This window comes from Oryctolagus cuniculus, chromosome 6 (genome assembly GCF_051225735.1).
Source record: "Oryctolagus cuniculus isolate XC-2025 breed Fujian yellow rabbit chromosome 6, ASM5122573v1, whole genome shotgun sequence".
Classification (NCBI taxonomy): domain Eukaryota; kingdom Metazoa; phylum Chordata; class Mammalia; order Lagomorpha; family Leporidae; genus Oryctolagus; species Oryctolagus cuniculus.
The window spans coordinates 160571237-160593199 of NC_142872.1; the positions used below are offsets into that span (position 1 = coordinate 160571237).

Below are 21963 nucleotides of genomic sequence, written 5' to 3' on the forward strand. Positions count from 1 at the left end.
CTACACACCAAGGCCACACCGTGGGCAGCATGTGCCCAACACCTCCTGCAGGAGTTGAGAGCCTCCCGCAGCACCGGGCCCCACGTGGCCCCACTCACTCCACGGCCTCCCTGAATGTGGGGATGAGGACGTGGGCAGGAGATGAGGACGTGGGAGGCGCCCGGGCACCGGGCACGCTCTACACGCCAAGGCCACACTGTGGGCAGCATGTGCCCAACACCTCCTGCAGGAGTTGAGAGCCTCCCGCAGCACCGGGCCCCACACGGCCCCACTCACTCCACGGCCTCCCTGCATGTGGGGATGAGGACGTGGGCAGGAGATGAGGATGTGGGAGGTGCCCGGGCACCGGGCACACTCTACATGCCAAGGCCACACCGTGCAGCATGTGCCCAACACCTCCTGCAGGAGTTGAGAGCCTCCTGCAGCACCAGGCCCCATGTGAACCCACTCACTCTACATGCTCTTCCTGCATGTGGGAGGCGCCCGGGCACTCGGCACGCTCTACACGCCAAGGCAGTACCGGGGGCAGCACATGCCCAACACCTCCTGCAGGAGTTGAGAGCCTCCCACAGCACAGGGCCCCACCTGGCCCCACTCACTCCACGGCCTCCCTGCATGTGGGGATGAGGACGTGGGCAGGAGATGAGGACGTGGGAGGTGCCCAGGCACCAGGCACGCTCTACACACCAAGGCCACACCGTGGGCAGCATGTGCCCAACACCTCCTGCAAGAGATGAGAGCCTCCCACAGCACTGGGCCCCACCTGGCCCCACTCACTCCACGGCCTCCCTGATTGTAGGGATGAGGACAGGGAGGCACCCGGGCACCGGGCACGCTCTACACGCCAAGGTCACACCGTGGGCAGCACGTGCCCAACACCTCCTGCAGGAGTTGAGAGCCTCCCGCAGCACCGGGCTCCACATGGCCCCACTCACTCCACGGCCTCCCTGATTGTGGGGATGAGGACAGGGAGGCACCTGGGCACCGGGCACGCTCTACATGCCAAGGTCACACCGTGGGCAGCACGTGCCCAACACCTCCTACAGGAGTTGAGAGCCTCCCACAGCACCAGGCCCCATGTGAACCCACTCACTCTACATGCTCTTTCTGCATGTGGGAGGCGCCCAGGCACTCGGCACACTCTACAGGCCAAGGCAGTACCGTGGGCAGCCCGTACCCTTGTCTCAGGAAAAGGCCAGTTATCCTGTCTCCTGACAGATGGCACAAGCAGCAGGCTGCCGGGGACCTCCATGGTGGGAGGGGCGGGACAAGTTCCAGGTGCCAAGCCCTCTGCACGGCCTCTGGGCCACGTCAGCCGAGCACAGGTGCTGTGTCTTCACACAGAAGCACTGCCTGTTAACAACTCCCAGAACAAGGCATCGTTTTCTAACTGCACAGGGATCACGTTTGCCAGCAGAGCTCTTGGCGTGCAAGTGACAGTGCCAGCCCTGGAACCTCAGTCTGCTTCTAAGACGGGCGCCATTCCCACTACACCCAGGCCAGGATGGGCGGGCTCTGGTTTCAGGAGTCACTGGATCATTAGTGACAGCATCCCCACAGACACACATGACTACCTGTGGTTAACACCCAAAAGAGAGAACCCACAGACTGAGATCTAGACATCAACCTGCTGGGGAAGCCACCTTGCACCCTCCAAGTAGAGCAGCTGCCCCTCTTCAGCAGCCCAGACTCAGCCCTACAGAAGCACGCCCCGTGCTGCGCTCAAACCATCTCTCGCCGACTTGCCTTCGCCAGCCACGGGGGCAGAACCAAGCGGCACAGTGCCTGGGACCCCGGCATGCAGCAGACTCAGCCCAGGAATACTGAAATGGAAGAGGGAAGGGAAAGGAAGGACAAAACAAAAAGAGAGGGGAGGAGAGTCTGAAAGGGGGGCGGAGACACGAGAGCCAGCGCGAGGCTCTCCCCAACACCAGCCAGGAAGCCCACACTCCACATCTGGGGGCCTGCGTCTCAGTCCTGGCTGCTGCAGTGTGTGTGTGCGTGTGTGTGTGTGTGTGTGTGTGTGTCTAAAGGGAGGTGAGTGTGTGATTATGGGGGAGGCAGTGGTGAGTGTTCAATAATTGGGTTTCCATCACCCATGTGAGAGGCTTGGGTTCAGTTCCTTGCTCCCAACCTCAGCCCCCAGTCTAGCCCCGGCCCATTCCCAAATGTTGGAGGCCTATGGCAGATGGGAACTCTGTCCATCTGCCACCCTTTCTCTCAAATAAATTTTTTAAATTATTAAAAAAAAAATCGTTCCTCAGGCAAGCCCAACTGCCCGGGCTCCATCCAAAAGGAAGGATCACACTTGCATCTGCACACATGCACACACACACACACACACACACATAGAGACACACACGTGAGGGAGAGGGAATGAGCTCGCTCCACTACAGGAATCCTTCTTGAATCACAACCAGAGATTTGACCAGGAGAACAAGAAAGTGAAGGTGCTTCCACAGTCCACTTGCTACACAACCATCAAGATTAAAAGGTGATAAAATAAACCAGAGGATTTAGGAAACTTCCCGCTATAAAGGGAGACCAAAATAATAAATCAATTACTACTCAGTTACGGGTTTAATTAAACCATCACAAGTATCTCTCAACTTAAAATGAGTTGTGAAGGTTAAGCCCGAATGGAAAGCATTAGAGAGAAGCTAAGCCCTATAAGCCGGAGATTTTATGGACTTTCACGAAGCAAAAAAGACAGACTAGGAATAATTAATGAAAAGCTTTGGAGGAAATTTTCTCATATGAAAAGCCTCAGTTTATTAAAAAAAAGATTTATTGATTTATTTGAAAGGCAGAGTTACACAGAGAGAGGGAGCTGAGAGAGAGAGAGAAAGAGAGAGAGAAAGAGAGAGAGAGAGAGAGAGAGAGAGAGAGAGAGAGAAGGGAGCTGGATTGGAAGTGGAGCAGCCAGGCCATATGGGAGGCTTCACTAGCTGTGCCACAATGTCAGCTCCGAGAGGCTGAGTTTAATGTCTTTCCAAACATTTTTAGGGTGCCAGTGTTACGGCATAGAGGGTAAAGCTACCACCTCAACACCAGCATCCTATATGGCTACCAGTTCATGTCCTGGCTGTTCCACTTCTGACTGTTCCCTGCTGTTCCCTGCTAACGACCTGGGAAAGCAGCAGAAAAATGGCCCTAGTGATTGGGCCCCTGCACCCACACGAGAAATCCAGAAGAAGCTCCTGGCTCCTGGCTTCAGTCAGGCCCAGCACTGGCCATTGCAGCCATTTAGGGAGTAAACTAGAGGATGGAAAATATCTCTGTCTGTCCCTCCCTTTTTCTCTCTCTTTGTAACTCTGCCTTTCAAATAAATAAAAAATAATAAAATTGTTATTTTTAAAAATAATAAAATAAAAAAAGAAACTTTTTTTTTGAATTAAGCTACTTGGGCAACTAACAACAAAAAAAGAAAATATAATTGTTATTGTGTAGAAGTGTTATTGATTTTTGTACATTGATTCTGTTTTCTGTAGCTTTAATTTTTTATTCCTTTTTTTAAAAGATATATTTATTTATCAGAAAGGCAGAGTTACAGAGACCCAGAGGCAGAGAGAGAGAGAGAGAGGACTTCCATCCATGGGTTCACTCCCCAAATGGCCGCAATGGCCAGAGCTGGACTGATCCAAAGACAGGAGCTTCTTCCGGCTCTCCCACACAGGTGCAGGAGTCCAAGCACTAGGGCCATCTTCTTTTTTTCTTTTTTTTTTTTCTTCTTTTTGACAGGCAGAGTGGATAGTGAGAAAGAGAGAGACAGAGAGAGAAAGGTCTTCCTTTACTGCTGGTTCACCCTCCAATGGCCACTGCGGCCGGTGCACTGCAGCTGGCGCACCGCGCTGATCCGAAGCCAGGAGCCAGGTGCCTCTCCTGGTCTCTCATGTGGGTGCAGGGCCCAAGGACTTGGGCCATCCTCCACTGCACTCCGAGGCCACAGCAGAGAGCTGGCCTGGAAGAGGGGCAACTGGGACAGAATCCGGAGCCCTGACCGGGACTAGAACCTGGTGTGCCGGCGCCGCAGGTGGAGGATTAGCCTAGTGAGCCGCGGCGCCAGCCTAGGGCCATCTTCTACTGCTTTCCCAGGCCATAGCATAAAGCTGGATCAGAAGAGGAGCAGGGGCCAGCACTATAGCACAGCAGGTAAAGCCACTGCCTCCAGTGCCCGCATCCAATATGGGCACCAGTTCAAGACCCGGCTGCTCCACTTCTGATCCAGCTCTCTGCTATGGCCTGGGAAAGACAGCCCAAGTCCTTGGGTCTCTGCACCCACATGGGAGACCCAGAAGCAGCTCCTGGCTACTGGCTTTGGATTGGCACAGCTCTGGCCATTGCGTCCAATGGGGGAGTGAACCAGTGGATGGAAGACCTCTCTCTCTCTTTGTCTCTCCTTCTCTCTCTGTGTAACTCTGACTTTCAAATAAATAAATAAATCTTAAAAAAAAAAAAAAATAGGAAGAGGAGCAGCCAGGCCTAGAACCAGCACCCATACGGGAGAAAATATTTGCAAACCACATATCTTCTAAGGGATTATTATCCAAAATACATAAGGAATTAATACATTTCAATATCAAATAAACAAATAATCTGATTTTTAAAATGGGCAAAACAGCTGATAGACATATCTCTAAAGAAGACATCCAGATGGCCAACAGGTATGTGAAAAGTGTTTGATATCACACTAATCATAAAGGAAATGCAAATTAAAACCACAATGGGATATCACATCACTCCTATTAGGATGGCTACTATCAAAAAGTCCAAGAGATAACAAAACACTTAAGAATAAATCCAGAAGCCCTACCTCACTCCATATATAAAGATTAATTCAGAATAGATAAAGATCTAAATTCCCCCAGGAAGATCTAAATCACAGGGAAATATAAATGAAAACCACAGTGCGATACTGCTTCACACCCACAGGATGCCTTTAATCAAAAATATGAAAACAAATGGATCTCTCACATACTGAAGGCAAAGTAAGCTGAGGCACCTGCATTGGAAAACAGCTTGGCAGGCCTGAGAAACTAAATGACCCAGCAATTCCACTCCTAAGAAAAATGAAAACATTAATCTACACAAAAACTTAAACACAAAGAAGCATTACTCATAATAGGCAAAAAGTGCAAACAACTCAAATGTCCATCAACAAATGAACGGATGGACAATTTATACACTGAAATCTCTTTCAGCCATAAAAAGGAATGAGATACGGATACATGCTACAGCATGGATAAACTTTATAAACATAAGCTAACTGAAAGAAGCCAGACACAAAAGGCCACGTGTTGTAGGATTCCATTCATATGAAAATTACAGACCAGGCAAATTCAGTGGTTCCTGTGGATAAAGGCAAAGACAATGAGAATAACTGCCTAGTGGGTTCAGGGCTTCTTTTTGAAATGAAAATGAAAATGTTCTGGAATTAGGAGGCTGCAATAGTTGCACAATATTGTGAACATATGAAAAATCATTCAATTTTACACTTACAAACTGTTAAATTAGCAAATTGCATTTTGTGCAAATTTTACCTTAAAAATGTACATATAGAATCAGTGAACTGTAAAGTCAGTCAGAAGAAAATAATCAAAGAGACAAAAGTCAGGAAAATACAGAAGTTAAGAAAAGGGCATTGAGAAAGGCTAGCATGTGTTTAAGTCTACTTACTCAACAAATTTCAAGTCTACAATACAGTATTATTAACATCCCCTAATTCTCTTCACGCCTATCCAGTATTTCCTTCTATGGATAACGCATTATTTGCTTAACCTTTCTTTTCTGGATGACGGCTACTTTCTTGTCAACTTTGTGTTATTATGAACAAGTTACCATAAATACTGTTGTAAATAGCATTAAACATGGCTATGTTGGCCATATTCCTAGAAAAATTGCTTACACAGAGGAAGTGTAAGAAGTTTTCAGCCGGTGCCGCGGCTCAGTAGGCTAATCCTCCGCCTTGCGGCGCCGGCACACGGGGTTCTAGTCCCGGTCGGGGCACCGGATTCTGTCCTGGTTGCCCCTCTTCCAGGCCAGCTCTCTGCTGTGGCCCGGGAGTGCAGTGGAGGACGGCCCAAGTGCTTGGGCCCTGTACCCCATGGGAGACCAGAAGCACCTGGCTCCTGCCATCGGATCAGCGCGGTGCACCGGCCGCAGTGCGCCGGCGGCGGCGGCCATTGGAGGGTGAACCAACAGTAAAGGAAGATCTTTCTCTCTGTCTCTTTCTCTCACTGTCCACTCTGCCTGTCAAAAAAAAAAAAAAAAAAAAAAAAAAAAAGAAGTTTTCTAGATTCTATCAGAATGCTCTCTGAAAGAGGGTTACCAATCAGGAACTAAGAATTTCTGTTTCTCCATATCCACTTCAACCTAGAATATCATCCTATTTTCAAGAGTTTTTGGCAACCTGATAGACAAAACAAGGTATATCACTTTGATTTGCATTTTGCTGGTCATGGTGAGATTCCGGAAGGAACCCTTCTCGGGGGGGGACAGGGGGGACACAAGGCCAAGGGCAAGACAACAGAGGACAAGGACAAAAGGTGATTCACTGTCCAGGCACAGGTGTCAGGCCCTGTGCTGGGACCAGGGCCCAAGGGGACAAAACAGCTCACATCCTGTTCTCAGGGTGTTCCCAACCACTGAGAGAGTGCAGAGACAATGAGGTCCAGCCAGCAGGGACAGAACTGAGACACCTGCATGAGCCTCTGGGGTGCCACGGAGAGGGCCTCTGACCCCCCAGGGCCCGGGAGGGTGACCCCTGGGATACCTGGAAGGGCAGCCTGGCCAGTGGAAATCAGAACACGCGCCTCACAAGGCACCAACTCACACAGTCCCATGTGCACTCTATCGGCTTGGTTATCACTCATTCCTTCTTTATAAAACTTTAAGGTTATCTTCTGCCTTATTCACATCTCATTTTAGTTAAGAAAATCTTAACTAGTAAAGATGTATAAACATAGAACTCACAGCCATTTTCAAGGCTCCTTCCTTGTTGACCCACAGGACATCTACCTTTCACATGATTCTTGTGACAAAAGAAATCATGTGTGTTTCTGAGTCCATACATGAACATGCAACCACACAAGGCAGCCCACAAACACACACAGTGGGTGATAAAGCCTTGCTTCCCTCCGGCTGGGACACAAGACTCTAAAAAGCCCAAGCACGGGCCGGCGCTGTGGTGCAGCAGGTTAACACCCTGGCCTGAAGTGCCAGCATCCCATACGGGTGCCAATTCTAGTCCCGCTGCTCCTCGTCCAATCCAGCTCTCTACTATGGCCTGGGGAAGCAGTAAAAGATGGCCCAAGTCCTTGGGCCCCTGCACCCACATGAGAGACCAAGAAGAAGCTCCTGGCTCCTGGCTTTGGATCAGCACAGCTCCAGCCAGTGCGGCCATCTAGGGAGTGAATCAGCAGATGGAAGACCCTCTCTCTGTCTCTACCTCTCTCTGTGACTCTTTCAAATAAATAAAAATAAAATATTAAAAAAAAAAAAAGCCCAGGCAGCCTGACCGCTTAGCAGGGAGGTGGCCCTGGTGACTGTGGACGTCACCAGGCTCCTCCGGGGGCTCAGGCTCACAGGCAGGTGAGCCGGGCACTGTCCCCATGAGGCTGCTAGAGCAAGGCAGCCTGACTCAGCCCCACTCTTGCCCAAGGCGAAGAGCAGCTCGCGAGAGCTCTGGGCAGAGATGTGCACCTCACTCCTGCCTTCTCTAAGTGTGGAGGGGACAGACGTGCTCACCAGGCCTGGGAGGGGCTGAGGCATGCAGTGGACACGCCACCCATGTTACCCGGGGTGATGGCGGCATGCACACCAGCCAACCGCTCCTCCTTCTTGGCCAACATAGTTTGGGGGCTGGCTTTAGTTTTTCACCAGACGCCACTGACAGTGACTAGTAGAACTTCCTGACTTCTCAACAACTTAAGCTGCTGTTGGTATCTTTTTCCAAGCACCCTGGGAACAGCCAGAGAGACTTGTGAACCCACGCATTCTTTGTCTGGAGCCTCCCCTTGCTAACTGTGTCAGAGAAGTGCTTGATACGCCAGCCTGTTTAGAAATGCCCGTCTGAATATTCCCAGGAACCGGCCACTGGAGGATTAATGTGGCCCACGGATGCCACCATGGGAACTTACTGCCACCATCGGGCAACCACATGGCAAACTGGCTGTTGTGCCTCGTCACATAAAAACAGTTTTGTGGGGATTTCTCTAACTCTCGTTTGTGGCTGCTCCCACTGTGCTGTATATTTTCTGTCTGTGGGGACCTAATTACGGAGCCGAGACGTTTTCTGTAATCCACGCACCTGCTGCATCCAATGCCATTCAGCAGGAGCTGTCTGGATGCTGCACATGAGATGGACCCCACTTTGCACCCCGTGACCCTGAGGGTTCCCAGGTGAATCAAAGCTTTGCGGTGAACCCTTGCTCCAGGAATGCAAGATCAGTTCAGAAACGCTGGTCCTAAGACTGCATATGCTAATTTACAAAGCAGGGGCGTCCTAACAGCTTTCCTTACTCAGCACCACCCTCGGAGCAGGAGGCATGTTCTCTGACTGAAGCCTTGTGTCCCCCTCCTTTGTGACATTTTTCAGATAAGCAAGTGAGGCTTGGAGAGGTAACTTCATTTGCCTCCGACGACACAGCTGGCAGGTGCTAGGACTGCGCTGAACCCAGCCCAGCTAACAACAGGCTCGAGCCGGAACACGGTGGACTGTGCTGAACCCAGCCCGGGCTCGAGCCGAAACACGGTGGACTGTGCTGAACCCAGCTCAGGCTAACAACAGGCTCGAGCCGGAACACGGTGGACTGTGCTGAACCCAGCCCAGCTAACAACAGGCTCGAGCCGGAACACGGTGGACTGTGCTGAACCCAGCCCAGGCTAACAGCAGGCTCGAGCCAGAACATGGTGGACTGTGCTGAACCCAGCTCAGGCTGTAACACGGTGGACTGTGCTGAACCCAGCTCAGGCTAACAACAGGCTCGAGCCGGAACATGGTGGACTGTGCTGAACCCAGCCCAGCTAACAACAGGCTCGAGCCGGAACACGGTGGACTGTGCTGAACCCAGCCCAGGCTCGAGTTGGAACATGGTGGACTGTGCTGAACCCAACCAGGGCTAACTGCAGGCTCGAGCCGGAACACGGTGGACTGTGCTGAACCCAGCCCGGCTAACAACAGGCTTGAGCCGGAACATGGTGGACTGTGCTGAACCCAGCCCAGCTAACAACAGGCTCGAGCCGGAACACGGTGGACTGTGCTGAACCCAGCCCAGGCTCGAGTTGGAACACGGTGGACTGTGCTGAACCCAGCCAGGGCTAACTGCAGGCTCGAGCCGGAACACGGTGGACTGTGCTGAACCCAGCCCGGCTAACAACAGGCTCGAGCCGGAACATGGTGGACTGTGCTGAACCCAGCTCAGGCCGTAACACGGTGGACACGGCCACGTCCTTTCAGGCACTCACTGCACAACCTCCGCAGGAGCCTCATGCAGGAGATTCAAACGCAGTCTGACCTGAGCAGGCCTAAAACTGGACAACTGCTCTGATTTCTGGGTTAGAAAGGTGGATTTTTAGGCTTCCTCTATGCCCACAAGCCCACAGGCTGGCCTCAGTTTCTGAGTGCGGGTGGGCATCCGCAGGCACGCCAGCCCCCTTACCATCTCCGGTTTTGCTTGGGTTGGGTTCCGGAGAACTCAGAGGCCTCAGGGGAACGATGATGTCTTCGACGTTCACCCCTTCATCGCCGTGCTTCTCAGAAACGTGGGACAGCAGTTCTGACTGACTGGGAGAGAACAGGTTACAGCATTTACACATGAAGATGGCCGTGTTTTCTGTAAGGAAGAAGGAAAAAGACGTTATTGCATCTCCACGTCAACAAGGGTTACTCCCAACTGCCCGAGAAAGCCCTGCAGGCGCCCTCCCCAGCCACCGCCAGGCTCCCGCAGCTGCGTCCTCCACACACAGACAGAGCAGGAGGCCCCGACACTCGCCCTCCAGCGGCTCAGCCCTGCAGGACGGCGTCTGAAGCAGGCCTCCCTGTCACCCCGACTCCACCACAGCCGGGAAAAATCAAATCCCACCCAGCAGGTGGATGAGCCGCCCCCACCACAACCACGCGTGGCAGCGAGACGCTCTCACGTTAGGGGCAAGGAAAAAGTGCCCGAAACAGCTGAGACGCCTTCCGGTGACCGGCACAGGAGGATGGGCACCGGTTGCTTTTTTCAAAACCACTTAGTTCCTGCCGGAAGCAGTAGTACCAGTCACAGATACTCACTGTTGGTCCATTATGCTCAGCCCATTACACCAGGAGGAAGACATAAAGGGGGAGAAACACCCACTTTACGTCTGGTAAAATAATTACGGGCGAACATAAAACACTAAATCCAGGATCTGATTGCCATTAGAGGTTCGTGCTTTCTCATCATTAGTTTTACATCAGTAAGGCAAGGGAGAACGGGGAGGACGGGAGGACAAAGTCAGAAGGGCCCGTGTTACACCCCAGGTCCACTCCCCGGAGGCCAGGGAGCCCGGTGGCCTGGGAGAAGAGGAGAGGATCGCTCAGCTGCTGCAGCTGCAGGGGGAGCGCGGGCGACACGCCCACTGGCAGCAGGAACACAGCAGGACTCAGCAAACCTCAGCGCTGCTCCAGTCTGCCTCTCCCCGCCCTGCGGGCCTCGGCACACAGCTGCTCAGGGGAACACGTACCGCCACGCCACCCAACTCCCCGTGACAGTCTCCCAACCAGGCTCTTGGGGCCGCAGCCCCTGCCCCACGATCCTCCGACACGCCCAGCCTTCGCTCTCTGGCCCCGGGACACAGCCACTTGCCCTCTCCTCACTCCCGGCCGCCAGTGTCCCGCCATGGTCTGGGTGCGGTTTGAGGTTCCTCCAAGGCTTCGTGCACTGAAGCTTAGTCCCATGGCGAGGTGTGAAGAGGTGGACACTCAGTCTGACTGAGGCTTCGTGCACTGAAGCTTAGTCCCATGGCGGGGTGTGAAGAGGTGGACACTCAGTCTGACTGAGGCTTTGTGCACTGAAGCTTAGTCCCATGGCAAGGTGTGAAGAGGTGGACACTCAGTCTGACTGAGGCTTCGTGCACTGAAGCTTAGTCCCATGGCGAGCTGTGAAGAGGTGGACACTCAGTCTGACTGAGGCTTCGTGCACTGAAGCTTAGTCCCATGGCGAGCTGTGAAGAGGTGGGCACTCAGTCTGACTGACGAGGTAGGGGTCCTCTGAGAAGAGATCAGGATTAGGTGAGGAGGTTAGGGCCCCGTGGCTGAATCCCAGAGGCTTCATCAGCAGAGGAACAGACACATCCGCACTCCTGGTCTCTTGTCATCACCCCGTTAGGCCCCTGGACCCTGCGCTTCTGGAACCACGAGCCCAAATCAGCTTTTCTTCTTTATGAAGCAGCCTGCCTCGGGCACTTCATTATGGTACTGAGACTCCTTGCCTCTGGTTCACACACAGCAGCCAGCGTCTTCCACCACACCTGCCAGCTCCCAGGCACCTCCCCTGCCGCAGGTGTGAGGGTGTGTGTGAGGGGCAGCCCCGCCCCCACCCCAGCAGGGATGTCGTCCCTGACAGTGTGCAGGCTTGCTGGGCTCCCTGGGGATGCCCACACTTCCACATTCTCTAAGACAAAGCCGTCTTCTGGCTGGGAAAGCTGCTCCCGGGCCTCTCCCTGACAGCCCCGCACGTGGTGCTGTAGCATGCAGAAACCAATGCCTGCCACTCAGGGACCATGCAGGGCCACCAGCTCCTCTTCCCCCATTCTATTAGGCCTTTCCCTCTGGCCTGCAAACATGCTCTTGATTCTTCCACCTCAAAAATCTCTCTTTTCAGGGACTGGAAATATGGTGTAGCAATGAAGCTGCGGCCTGTGACACCAGCGTCCCACACACGTGCCAGTTTGAGCCTAGCTGCTCCACTTCCTATCCAGCTCCTGGCTAATGCGCCTGGGAAAGCAGCTGAAGATGGTTCGAGTATTTGGATCCTTGTCATCCACACGGGAGACCTGGATCGAGTTCTAGCCTCCTGGTTTCAGCCTGGCCCAGCCCCAGCCAATGCAGCCTTTCCAAGGAGGGAACCAGTGGATAGAGGACTCTCTCTCTAACTCTGCCTTTCAAATAAATAATAGGGGCAGGGGCTGGTGCTGTGGTGTAGCGGGTATAGCTGCTGCCTACAGCTCCGGCATCCCATATGGGCACTGGTTCAAGTCCCAGTTGCTCTTCTTCCAATCCAGCTCTCTGCTATGGCCTGGGAAAACAGTAGAAGATGACCCAAGTTCTTAGGCACCTGCACCCACATGAGAAAACCCAGAGGAAGCTGCTGGCTCCTTGCTTCAGATGGGCACAGCTTTGGCCATTGCGGCCAATTGGAGAGTGAACCAGCAGATAGAAGACCTCTCTCTCAATCTCTCTCTCTCTCTCTCTCTGCCTCTCCTTCTTTCTCTGTGTAACTCTTTCAAACAAACAAACAAACAAATAAGTAAATAAATAATGGGGGCCAGTGTTGCAGCGTAGCAGGTTAAGCCACGGCCTGTGATGCCAGCATCCCATATGTGCGCTGGTTCCAGACCCTGCCGCTTCACTTGCAATTCAGCTCAATGCTAATGCTCCTGGGAAAGCAGCTGCAGGTGCCTCAAGTATCTGAGCCCCTGCCACCCACATGGGGGACCTGCATGCAGTTCCTGGCTGCAGTCCTGACCGTTGAGGACATCTGGGGAGGGAACTAGCAGCTGGAAGATCTCTGTGTGTCTTTCCCCCTCTCTAACTCTGCCTGTCAAAACATAATGGATAAGTCTTTAACAACGACAAACCTCTCTTCATCCCCACTCCCCCCACCGCACTGCTCTCCTCTTCACAGTACAGCCCCTCCCCATCAGAGGCCCTCACAGCCCTGCTGGGGTGAAGGCGGGGCCCTGCAGGGCCCTGGTGCCAGAGCAAGCTCTTCTCTTCATTTCCCAGATGGAACTCACAAGCCGGGCAGTAGGGACCCAAGAGAGTCCTTCCCTACCTAGCAATGCAGGAAATGGAAATTTAACAAAGCAGAACATTGCTTTGTCAATGAAACGCTCTCGCGACTACTGCTGGCCAACACTCCATTCTCCAGGAAATGTTCTGTTCCCAAGGAACCGAAATGCTTCCCATGCAGGAAGAGGCGACGCTGGTACTTTTCCTTTCCGGGCTTCCTCCAGCAACCCTGTCACCTCGGCGGGAAGGGGTTGGCGGGCCCTGGCTCACAGGTGAGGAACCTGAGGCTCAGATGGGAAAAGCCCAGGGCACAGTCAGCGGGAAGCAGATGCCAGACCCTGCAACCTGCTGCCGTGTTGGGTTACCGCTAAAACTAAAACTCTCTTGCCTCTACCCAGCCACGTGTCAACTGCATGCCTATTCGTTTCGGTCCTGTCCCCAGGAACCACAGTGGCAAACCACAAGGCCAGACCTGGCCATGTGAAGCCACCATTTCACAGGGGAGGCAGACAGAGCACAGGGCAAGTGCTTCTCACTGATCGTGCTAAAATGATTTCCCCGCTGCCCTGGAAGTAGTCTTGGTTCCTCGGGTGCTCGGGGGGCAGGGAAATCCGTGATGTGTATGGGGCCCGCAGAATCGCTGCACAGGGTCTCTTGGCTCAAAGGCACAACAGGTGTCATCTGGAGATGAAATAACTGAAAATGCTGTCACAGCCACATGTGACAGGGCGCTGGCACCTGCCGCTGCACAGCCAGAGGCCTGAGCACCCAGGGTGGCGCTCGGCCATCTGTTCTCCACGGGCGCAAGTCTCCACGGTGCCTGCTGTGGGTTCGGCTCTGTTAAGCAGGGGACTAGGCCTGGAGTTCCTGAGGTGGAGGCAGAGAGAAGCACATGTGGGGTGCAGATCACGAGACGGGGCGCAGGGAAGTGGACCCTGGCCGCCGGGACCCTACCTGCCCACAAGCACCACCCTGGCCTGCAGGTGTCCTGACGGTCATTCGGGTCCCTATGGGACGGCTACAGATTGAACTCACACAGACCTGGAACCCCAAAGTCTTGTGCTGAATGGACGAATGCTGGGGGGGGGGGGGGGGCAGAGGCTGGACCCACTGATGGTGTCTCAGGAGTGGGTTGCTAGGGTACAGCCCCACGATGGGATCATGCCAGCTTTGGGGGGGGGGGTGCAGAGAGACGGGACGGGGGCCGTGCCATGCTACCTGTTGGCCTCTTGGCTCACTGTGACTGCTCCCCACACACCTCCTCCACGGCCAGCCCCCACCCGATGCCAGAGTCACACAGCTGCTCAATCTCAGGCCGGGAACCTCCAAGCTGTGAGCCCAGAGACGCTGCCTTTCCCTCCCAGGTGGCTCCTCTTGAGGTTTTTTTTTCTTTTCTTTTTTTTTTAAGATTTAGTTACTTACTTGATAGGTGGAGTTACAGACAGAGAGAGGGAGAGCCAGAGAGAGAAATCTTCCATCTGCTGGTCCATTCCCCAAATGCCCGCAATGGCCAGAGCTGGGCCAATCCGAAGCCAGGAGCCAGGTGCTTCTTCCTGGTCTCCCATGAGGGTACAGGGGTCCAAGCACTTGGGCCATCTTCTGCTTTCCCAGGCCATAACAGAGAGCTAGATTGGAAGTGGAACAGCCAGGACTCAAACCAACTCTCAAATGGGATGCCAGTGCTGCAGGCAGAGGCTTAACCTGCTGCCCTACAGTGCCGGCCCCTCCTCTTGGGTTTTTAAAGTCTTGAAAACCTGACTGCTACGGGATAAAGTCGTGAAGATCACCTGCCCCATCATCTGACGTCAGGATTGTTCACATCTCTAGACAAAGTCCACGTGCACACCAGCTAGGCCACCTATTTCTAAGAAATCCTTTCTCTCCTGCTGTGGCCCGGGGATCCACTGGCACACCCAAGACCATGCCGTCTGTAAGTCCACCAATCACACTCTAATCCTGGGTTTGCCGCCTCTGTCTTCAATCTCACCATACTTCCCACCTTTGGTCACCGGTTCTCCTGCACCAGATTTTCCCCAACACACTGACGGGGAAAGGCCACCGCCGGCAGGGACGTGCTGTCAGCAGTGGACACTGGAGGCCAGGGCTGCAGCACAGACACGCACTCCAGGAGGACAGGAGGGCGGAGGCGTGCACACACCGGGAGGAGATAGTCATACTGCACCTGCAGGCGCAGCACGGTTACCAAGTGCACCTGCTGACGGGCAGGGCCTGTGCCCAGCGCCAAAGGCCTGCGGGGAGGGCGGGCATGAGAGGAAGCCTGGAGGAAAGGCTGGCTTAGCAGGGGAGGCCTCGCACTCAGGCCAGCTCCCAAGCCCTGGCCCTGCCCAACAGGAGCCCTCACTGCGCCATCACACTGTTTCTCCCAGGGTCAGCTCAGTATCCCCTGCTTCTGGAAGACAGCAGGCGGCCAGGGCTGAATGAGGGGACAGGCATGAGGGGTCCACTGGTGTGGTGGGGGTGAGAGGCCTGTGGGGCACTAAGGGCAGAGAGAAAGGCCCGGGATGCAGGTCTGCAGGGAGTCAGGCTGAGCAGGCAGGACAGGCGTGGGCAACACCAGGGAGAGGGAGGCCAACGTGCCCGAGGAGGGAGTGCAGGTGCAGGGCCAAGATCAGGGGTCTGGGCAGGACGTCAGAGCAGGACGCCCACCAGGAGTGGGCAGTGCAGACAGGGTAGGGTGCACCAGGCAGGGAGATGGGGCTGCACCCGAGGGGGTACAGAAAGCTGAAGGTGGGGATGTGAAGAGACTGAACCCACCGACAGGGCACGTCCCAGGCCACGCCCACAACCACGTGGCTTCTACACAAGACAGGTTTACTCCCCACCCTTCTGGCAGCCGGACGCCAGCATCATGGCACCACAGGCTCAGCGTCTGCAGAGGTCCTGCTCTCCCAGTTCAAGGACAGCGCCCTCCCGCTGTGACCTGTCAGCTCTCCATGGCCTCTGCTACAAGTGCAGGGCCCATTCTTGAGGGCTCCACCTCCTCAGAGCTTAACCTGGGGGGGTCAGGACGTCCTGATGAACGGGTGCGAGGCAGAACAGGGACAATCAGGCCTTGGCAGGCAACAAAGGACCAGGGCCTTAGTAAGAGAGAAAGCCCCAAGGAGCGGGTGGCAGACGAGGAGGGTTGGTCCTGCAGCAGGAAGGGCAGGGGGCTGGGACATCTGAGTCAGTAATAAGGAAGAACCGGCAGCCGCAGGGCGTGAGATGGTCAAGGAGCGGCCACAGAGGGGAATAAAGTGGCTCAGGTCGAGGGTCCCCATCGGTGCCCGGGAAAGGGTGGCACCTCAGAAGACGAGATTCCCAGCACACCGATGACAGTGACCACCGCCCAGCACCTGCTACAGGGACCAAGTGACTTCCACTAACAGCCTTCCAGGCCTCTGAGCAAAAGGCAGGCATCTACTTAAATCACAGAATTGCAGCGCCTACTCGGCAGAGTGGCCCACACCTTCGGGGAGCACCGTGGAGGTGACACAGTGTCTCATCTCAGGTCTCCCCTGCAGCCCACGGCGGTCTGCTGAGACAGCGCTGGGGAGGACGGCTGTGCACGTGGGTGGCAGAGTCTGGCACTCATGAACAAACACCGCCATCAGCAAAGGCGGCCACAGGTAACGACCCAGCCGTGCTTCCGCGCCTTGAGCTCCTGCGGTCAGGACTGCACAGAGGCACCGGACACAGCAGGATCCGTGCTCAGCAGTGGCTAAGTCCCGACACCTCCCTACCTGGAAGGACCCAACAGCCGCTGAAAGCCCTGTCTCCTGGGGACCTGGGATGACCAGGAAATGCTCCAAAGGAGGCCGACTGGGAAACGGCGGGACGCACGACGAATTGGCATGAGCGCCGTTTGGTCATTCGTGGACAGACACCATTCATGACCTGGTGACAGGAGAAAGGCCAGCCAGGCTGACAGGAAGCACCCCAAAACCTTGACTGTAAAACTATTTTAAAAATCACTTCCATATTTTCTACAATTAATGTTAACTGACTTTTAGAAAATGAGGCATTGCTAAGGCCTTGCAAAATGCAAAGCAACACACACAGCGGGTCCGACGCAGTTCCAGAGGTCACTGCTGAGCCGCTCCCAAAGGTAGGAGCCGTACGGTGGGGAAGAGCCCTGCCGCGCGGGGGGGGGGGGGGGTGGGGGCACTCAGCCAGGGTGCTTGGAAGCTGACAGCAGGCACTGAATGGGCCTGGGAGGACCGCCAGGCTCAGGTGGGCACGAGAGGGGCTCTGGGCTCCAGCCCACCCCTGCAGTCACAGCCCCTCTCATTCACTCCCTGGCCTCTGTGCCAGCCAGGCTGATGAGCCCCTAGAGGGACGGAACTGAGATTCACAGAGCCAGGTTTGCCTGACCCTGGCCCTTAGTGTCCACCGTGCCATGCAGCCCACCAGGGAACACACGGACACACCAAGCCAGGAGCACCACAAAACCCCATGCTGGGTGAGCACCTGGGCTCTGCCTGGCTGCTGACGGCAGGTGCGAGCCTGTCCTCAGGCACTGCCTGTCCCAGAAGCCCAGGGCACAGATGGTGCTACAGCCCGAGACACAGCCTGCAGAGGTCCCCCAGGCCCCTGATAAGCAGGGGGCCTGCGCACACCAGAGACGCTCGCCGCAGCACATAGACAGCCAAGTGCCCAAGCCCGCCAGGCAAGCATCGGCTCGCGCTGCACCCCCCACCCCCAAATATCCGCAAAACAACACCACAGGGGCCGCTTTCCCTTCTCCTCGGGGCTAATATGAAAAGATGAGACGCCATCGTAATTACGCTGTCAGTACTCCTGATGAAGATGCTGTAATCTGGGTGCATTTTTAGATCCAATTACTGTGTGCTTGTCTTTAACAAAAGAAGTCTAAGGGAAAATGACGTATTCAGCACAAGGAAAATCAAATCACAGAAGTCTGAGGTTTGAGCATTCACTTCCTACGAGCTATCTCCCAGTTTTTAAGCAGCGACTTGGCCCTATCAGAAAGGAGAACCTTGAAATAGCTGTATAAACAAGTCCTCACTTCTGACCTCTGACATGCAAACATTCCCCGCCAGGAACAGCCAGGTCCCCGCTGCACTCACCTGCTCTGGGGACCTCGGGACAAATAAGGACTTGTGACCCCACCACTGCTCCCTGGACTGCGGGTCGTAAGGCCCCAGGAGCGCCCCCTGCAGGAGTAGACGGGCACAGCTGCAGCTGCTGGCACTTGATCGTGGCAGCGTAAGTGGTCACTGGAGGTAGCTGTGTTCAGTGACCACTCTCCAAATGCCAGACACCAGAGTAAAAGAGACAAAGGTCAATGCAGCCCAGGGCTGAGGCCACCTGCTCCGGCCAGCCTGAAGGAGGCCCTGGCACCAGCATGCGGCTCCCTTCCTCTGCCCCTGACATGTGTGAGGCCATCTGCTCAGCGTCTCATGGCCCTTCCACCAGCTCTTGTTATTACCACGACTGTGTATTACAAACGTGGGAGTATGAACCCATGCGGTGAGAGGGGCAGAAGTACGCTGAGCAGACCCCGCCCACTCCCCTTCCCTCCCCTCCCCTGCGAGAGTCGGGGCGTCTCTGAGCAGCTTGGTTTGGTGGGTTCTCTTCCAGCCCTCTGATGTGCTGACACACCGATGGGGGAGGGGCTGTGCCTTAACAGCATCCAAACCACACGCACAGCCCTCTCCACCTCTGGGGGGACCCGTGCGCTGTGCCCTCCACCCTCCCTCTGCCCGGCAGCACAGAGGGGGAGAGGAGGCCACTGGGGGACAATGGCAAGGACAGTCTCAGAGGCCCCAGGGAAAACTCAAACCCCATTTCCTTGTGGACACCAAGTGGGAAACAGCAGGAGGAGCTGAGGGATCTCCCAGAAACTGCCCAGAAGCAGGCATCAGGACTGCTGGGCAAGCCGCCGACTCAGACTCGCGACAGGGCTGGAGGAGGGCGGCCGCGGGAAGTCCCTGTGACCCCTCCCGGCCCAGGTCTGAGACCCAAGAGACAGGCATGCAGCTCGCTCACACCCGGGGAGCCGGAAGGGTGTCCACACCCCGGCCTCTCCCACAAGGCCCTCAGAAGCCCAGCTCAGAGCCTGCCTGCCTGTCCTCAGGTGGTCAGATCCGGCCGGTCCACGCACAGGAGAGGAAGGAGGTGGCTGTCAGCCCCTACTCAAAGCCGTGACCTGAACATTTTATGCCCAAATGAAATGAACACCGAAAATGAAGGGCAAGCTGGAGGCCACAGAAGGCACGGCAGGAGGGCAGCCCAGGTGTAGATGCCAGTGTCACGGCTCTGCAGGCAGCAGGTGACGCCAGGAAGAGCGGAAGCCGTCAGAGGTCAGGGCTGCAGCAGCCTGCGCCCAAGTCCACCCTGGGACCACGGCACCCAGTGCACACGCGTTTTTCACATGCAGCCTGCGCCCAAGTCCACCCTGGGACCACGGCACCCAGTGCACACGCGTTTTTCTCATGCTGCACAGCAAGTCCCAGAAAGATGGGGTGTGCAACCTTCTCCCTGTGCCTCCCACAGAGGACAGCGAAAACCCCGGACGTCATGGATAAAACAAACACAAGCACACTGGAAGCTGCAGAGGGCAAGCAGAGCAGCGACCAGCCTGGGACTCGAGGCACAGCACGGCCAAGGGCTCCAGGGTCTCTTTCTTCCTCCTAGCACCGACAGGAGCTGCAGACGCCAGCAGGCCGGGAACACCAGCACGCACGTCAAAATCAGCCCCAAGTCAAGGCCTGTCGTGGCTGCCTAAGCACAGAAATCGTCCCCAAATCCTCCCGCCCACAGCCAAAGCCCACAGAAAACACCGCAGTTCGTTAGCGGGAAGGCGGGACTGCCAGCCCCAGCAGGAGCTAAGGAAGTAGCCCCTGCCCATCGGGGCAAGGCCAGGACTTTCCCGGCACCTGGCGGTAATGAGGCCACCACCCCACCACTGGAGGCCACGTGAGGGGCGGGACTGAGGCACCGCAGCACCTCCTGGCCAGGTGTGTGTGAGCAGCACGGACCTGATGGGGAGCCTGGACACCTACCCCCAGTGTAGACACAGGCCCAGTGAGGAGCCTGGACACCTACCCCCAGTGTAGACACAGGCCCAGTGAGGAGCCTAGACACCACCCCCCAGTGTAGACACAGGCCCAGTGAGGAGCCTGGACACCTCCCCCAGTGTAGACACAGGCCCAGTGAGGAGCCTGGACACTTCCCGCCAGTGTAGACTCAGGCCCAGTGAGGAACCTGGGCTTCTGCCCCCTGGTAGTCACAAGGCAGTGTCCCCTTCCCTGGCCACAGCGAGTCCAGGGACACCACCCCCCAGTGTAGACACAGGCCCAGTGAGGAGCCTGGACACCTCCCCCAGTGTAGACACAGGCCCAGTGAGGAGCCTGGACACTTCCCGCCAGTGTAGACTCAGGCCCAGTGAGGAACCTGGGCTTCTGCCCCCTGGTAGTCACAAGGCAGTGTCCCCTTCCCTGGCCACAGTGAGTCCAGGGAGCCTGCTGTCACGGATTTCAGTAAGACACAGACCCTCGGAACACAGCGCCCAAGTGTCCAGCAGTCAGCCAGACAGCCTTCCTTGCGATCTCCCAAGACCCAGAAAAACCTCGGCTGGAACGAGAGGACAATGAACAGACGCGGGCACCAGATGTGTCTGTCAGGATGCCCGACAAGGACGGGAAGCCCTGGCACCAGGGAAAAAGCAGATCACAGATGAAGACAGAAAAATCAAGCAAAGGGCAACAGAATCAAAGATCTGGAGGAAAGAACAACAGAAACACAGTCTGAATGACAGAGAGAACAGACTGGCTTAAACAAAAGAAAGAGCGTCGCTGATCGGTGGGCTTATAGCCGATCTGCCATTCGCGTCATCACGAGAGGAAGAAGAGGCTGGAACACGACTCAAAGCAACAACAGCCAAAATGTTTCCCAAATCTGTCAGATAAAACCCAGGGATTAGGTAAACCCAAAAAAGTTCATTTCAACAACACAATCAAACTTTCAAAGCCTCGACAGGAAAATTTGAAAGTAGCAAGAAAAAACCCACTTCCCGTAGGGAAAAACGGTGGGACTGACAGCAGCTCCCATCACACACAGTGGATGCCAGCAGCAAGTGGTGCTGGGGGAGCTGTCAGCCTGGAATCCCACAGCAGTGAAGACGGCCTTGGAGAAAGAACAGGGAACCGAGACCTTCTCATCAGAGGAGGGAGACGAGGGACTCCGTCACCAGCGGACATCCCCTGGAAGAAGTCAAGGGGAGTTCTAAGCAGAAAGGAAAGGATGAGATGGATCCTGGAACAGCCAAAGGAAGAAGAACCAAGGGAACTGGAACACTATGGACAAAGACCTCAGTCCTGCTGGACTTTGCTACGTCGGGTTTGACAGCTGCAGCAGGCCACCTGCTGTGGTTCTCCACGTGGGCACACGCAGCACTCGAGACAACTGGTTTATGAGTGAGGGAGGGTAAAGGCACGTGAGGGTGGCAGGGTTGTACAACTCCTTTGAGCTGGTAAAACTGTGGGTGGTTACATAAACCTACACACTATATTCCTGGACACCCACTCGGGTTTGAAATTGTGTAACAGTTGCATAAGATGTAACCACCGGGTTGAGATGAAAACACTCCGCAGATGGATGGTGGTGAAGGTGCCTAGCGCCACTGAGCTGTGTTCTTCGAAACGCTCAGAACTGTAGAAGTTACCCCGAAGGTGCCTAGCGCCACTGAGCTGTGTTCTTCGAAACGCTCAGAACTGTAGAAGTTACCCCACGTGCATTTTGCCAAACTTGAAAGGATGTGATCACCTGTATGAAATTAACTGCACAAAAGGAGCACGAGACTTCTGTTACCTCTGCAGCTTCCTACGCAGCTATTCTTTAGAAGTAAGAAGTTTGAAGAGACAATACCGCAGCCACAGGCAAAACCAGCCTGGACCCTCTGCAGCAGACACTAGACTTGGGAATTGTGGCTTCTCCCCCATCCATTCCCAAACGCGCCCAGG

At 55.2% G+C, this 21963-nt stretch overlaps 1 protein-coding gene across 6 annotated transcripts in view; it reads right to left on the reverse strand.

Annotated features, from left to right (window-relative positions):
• Positions 1-21963, reverse strand: part of ZFAT (zinc finger and AT-hook domain containing) — a 205569-nt gene that overhangs the window by 156907 nt on the left and 26699 nt on the right. For all 6 annotated transcript variants that reach the window (XR_016236025.1, XR_016236026.1, XR_016236027.1 and 3 more), the window contains exon 2: positions 9660-9833. Coding sequence is in view for 3 of the 6 variants with exons in the window: in XM_070075863.2 (XP_069931964.2) it covers positions 9660-9833 (174 nt within the window). In the remaining 3 variants the exon portion in view is untranslated. The remainder of the gene's footprint in view (positions 1-9659; positions 9834-21963) is intronic.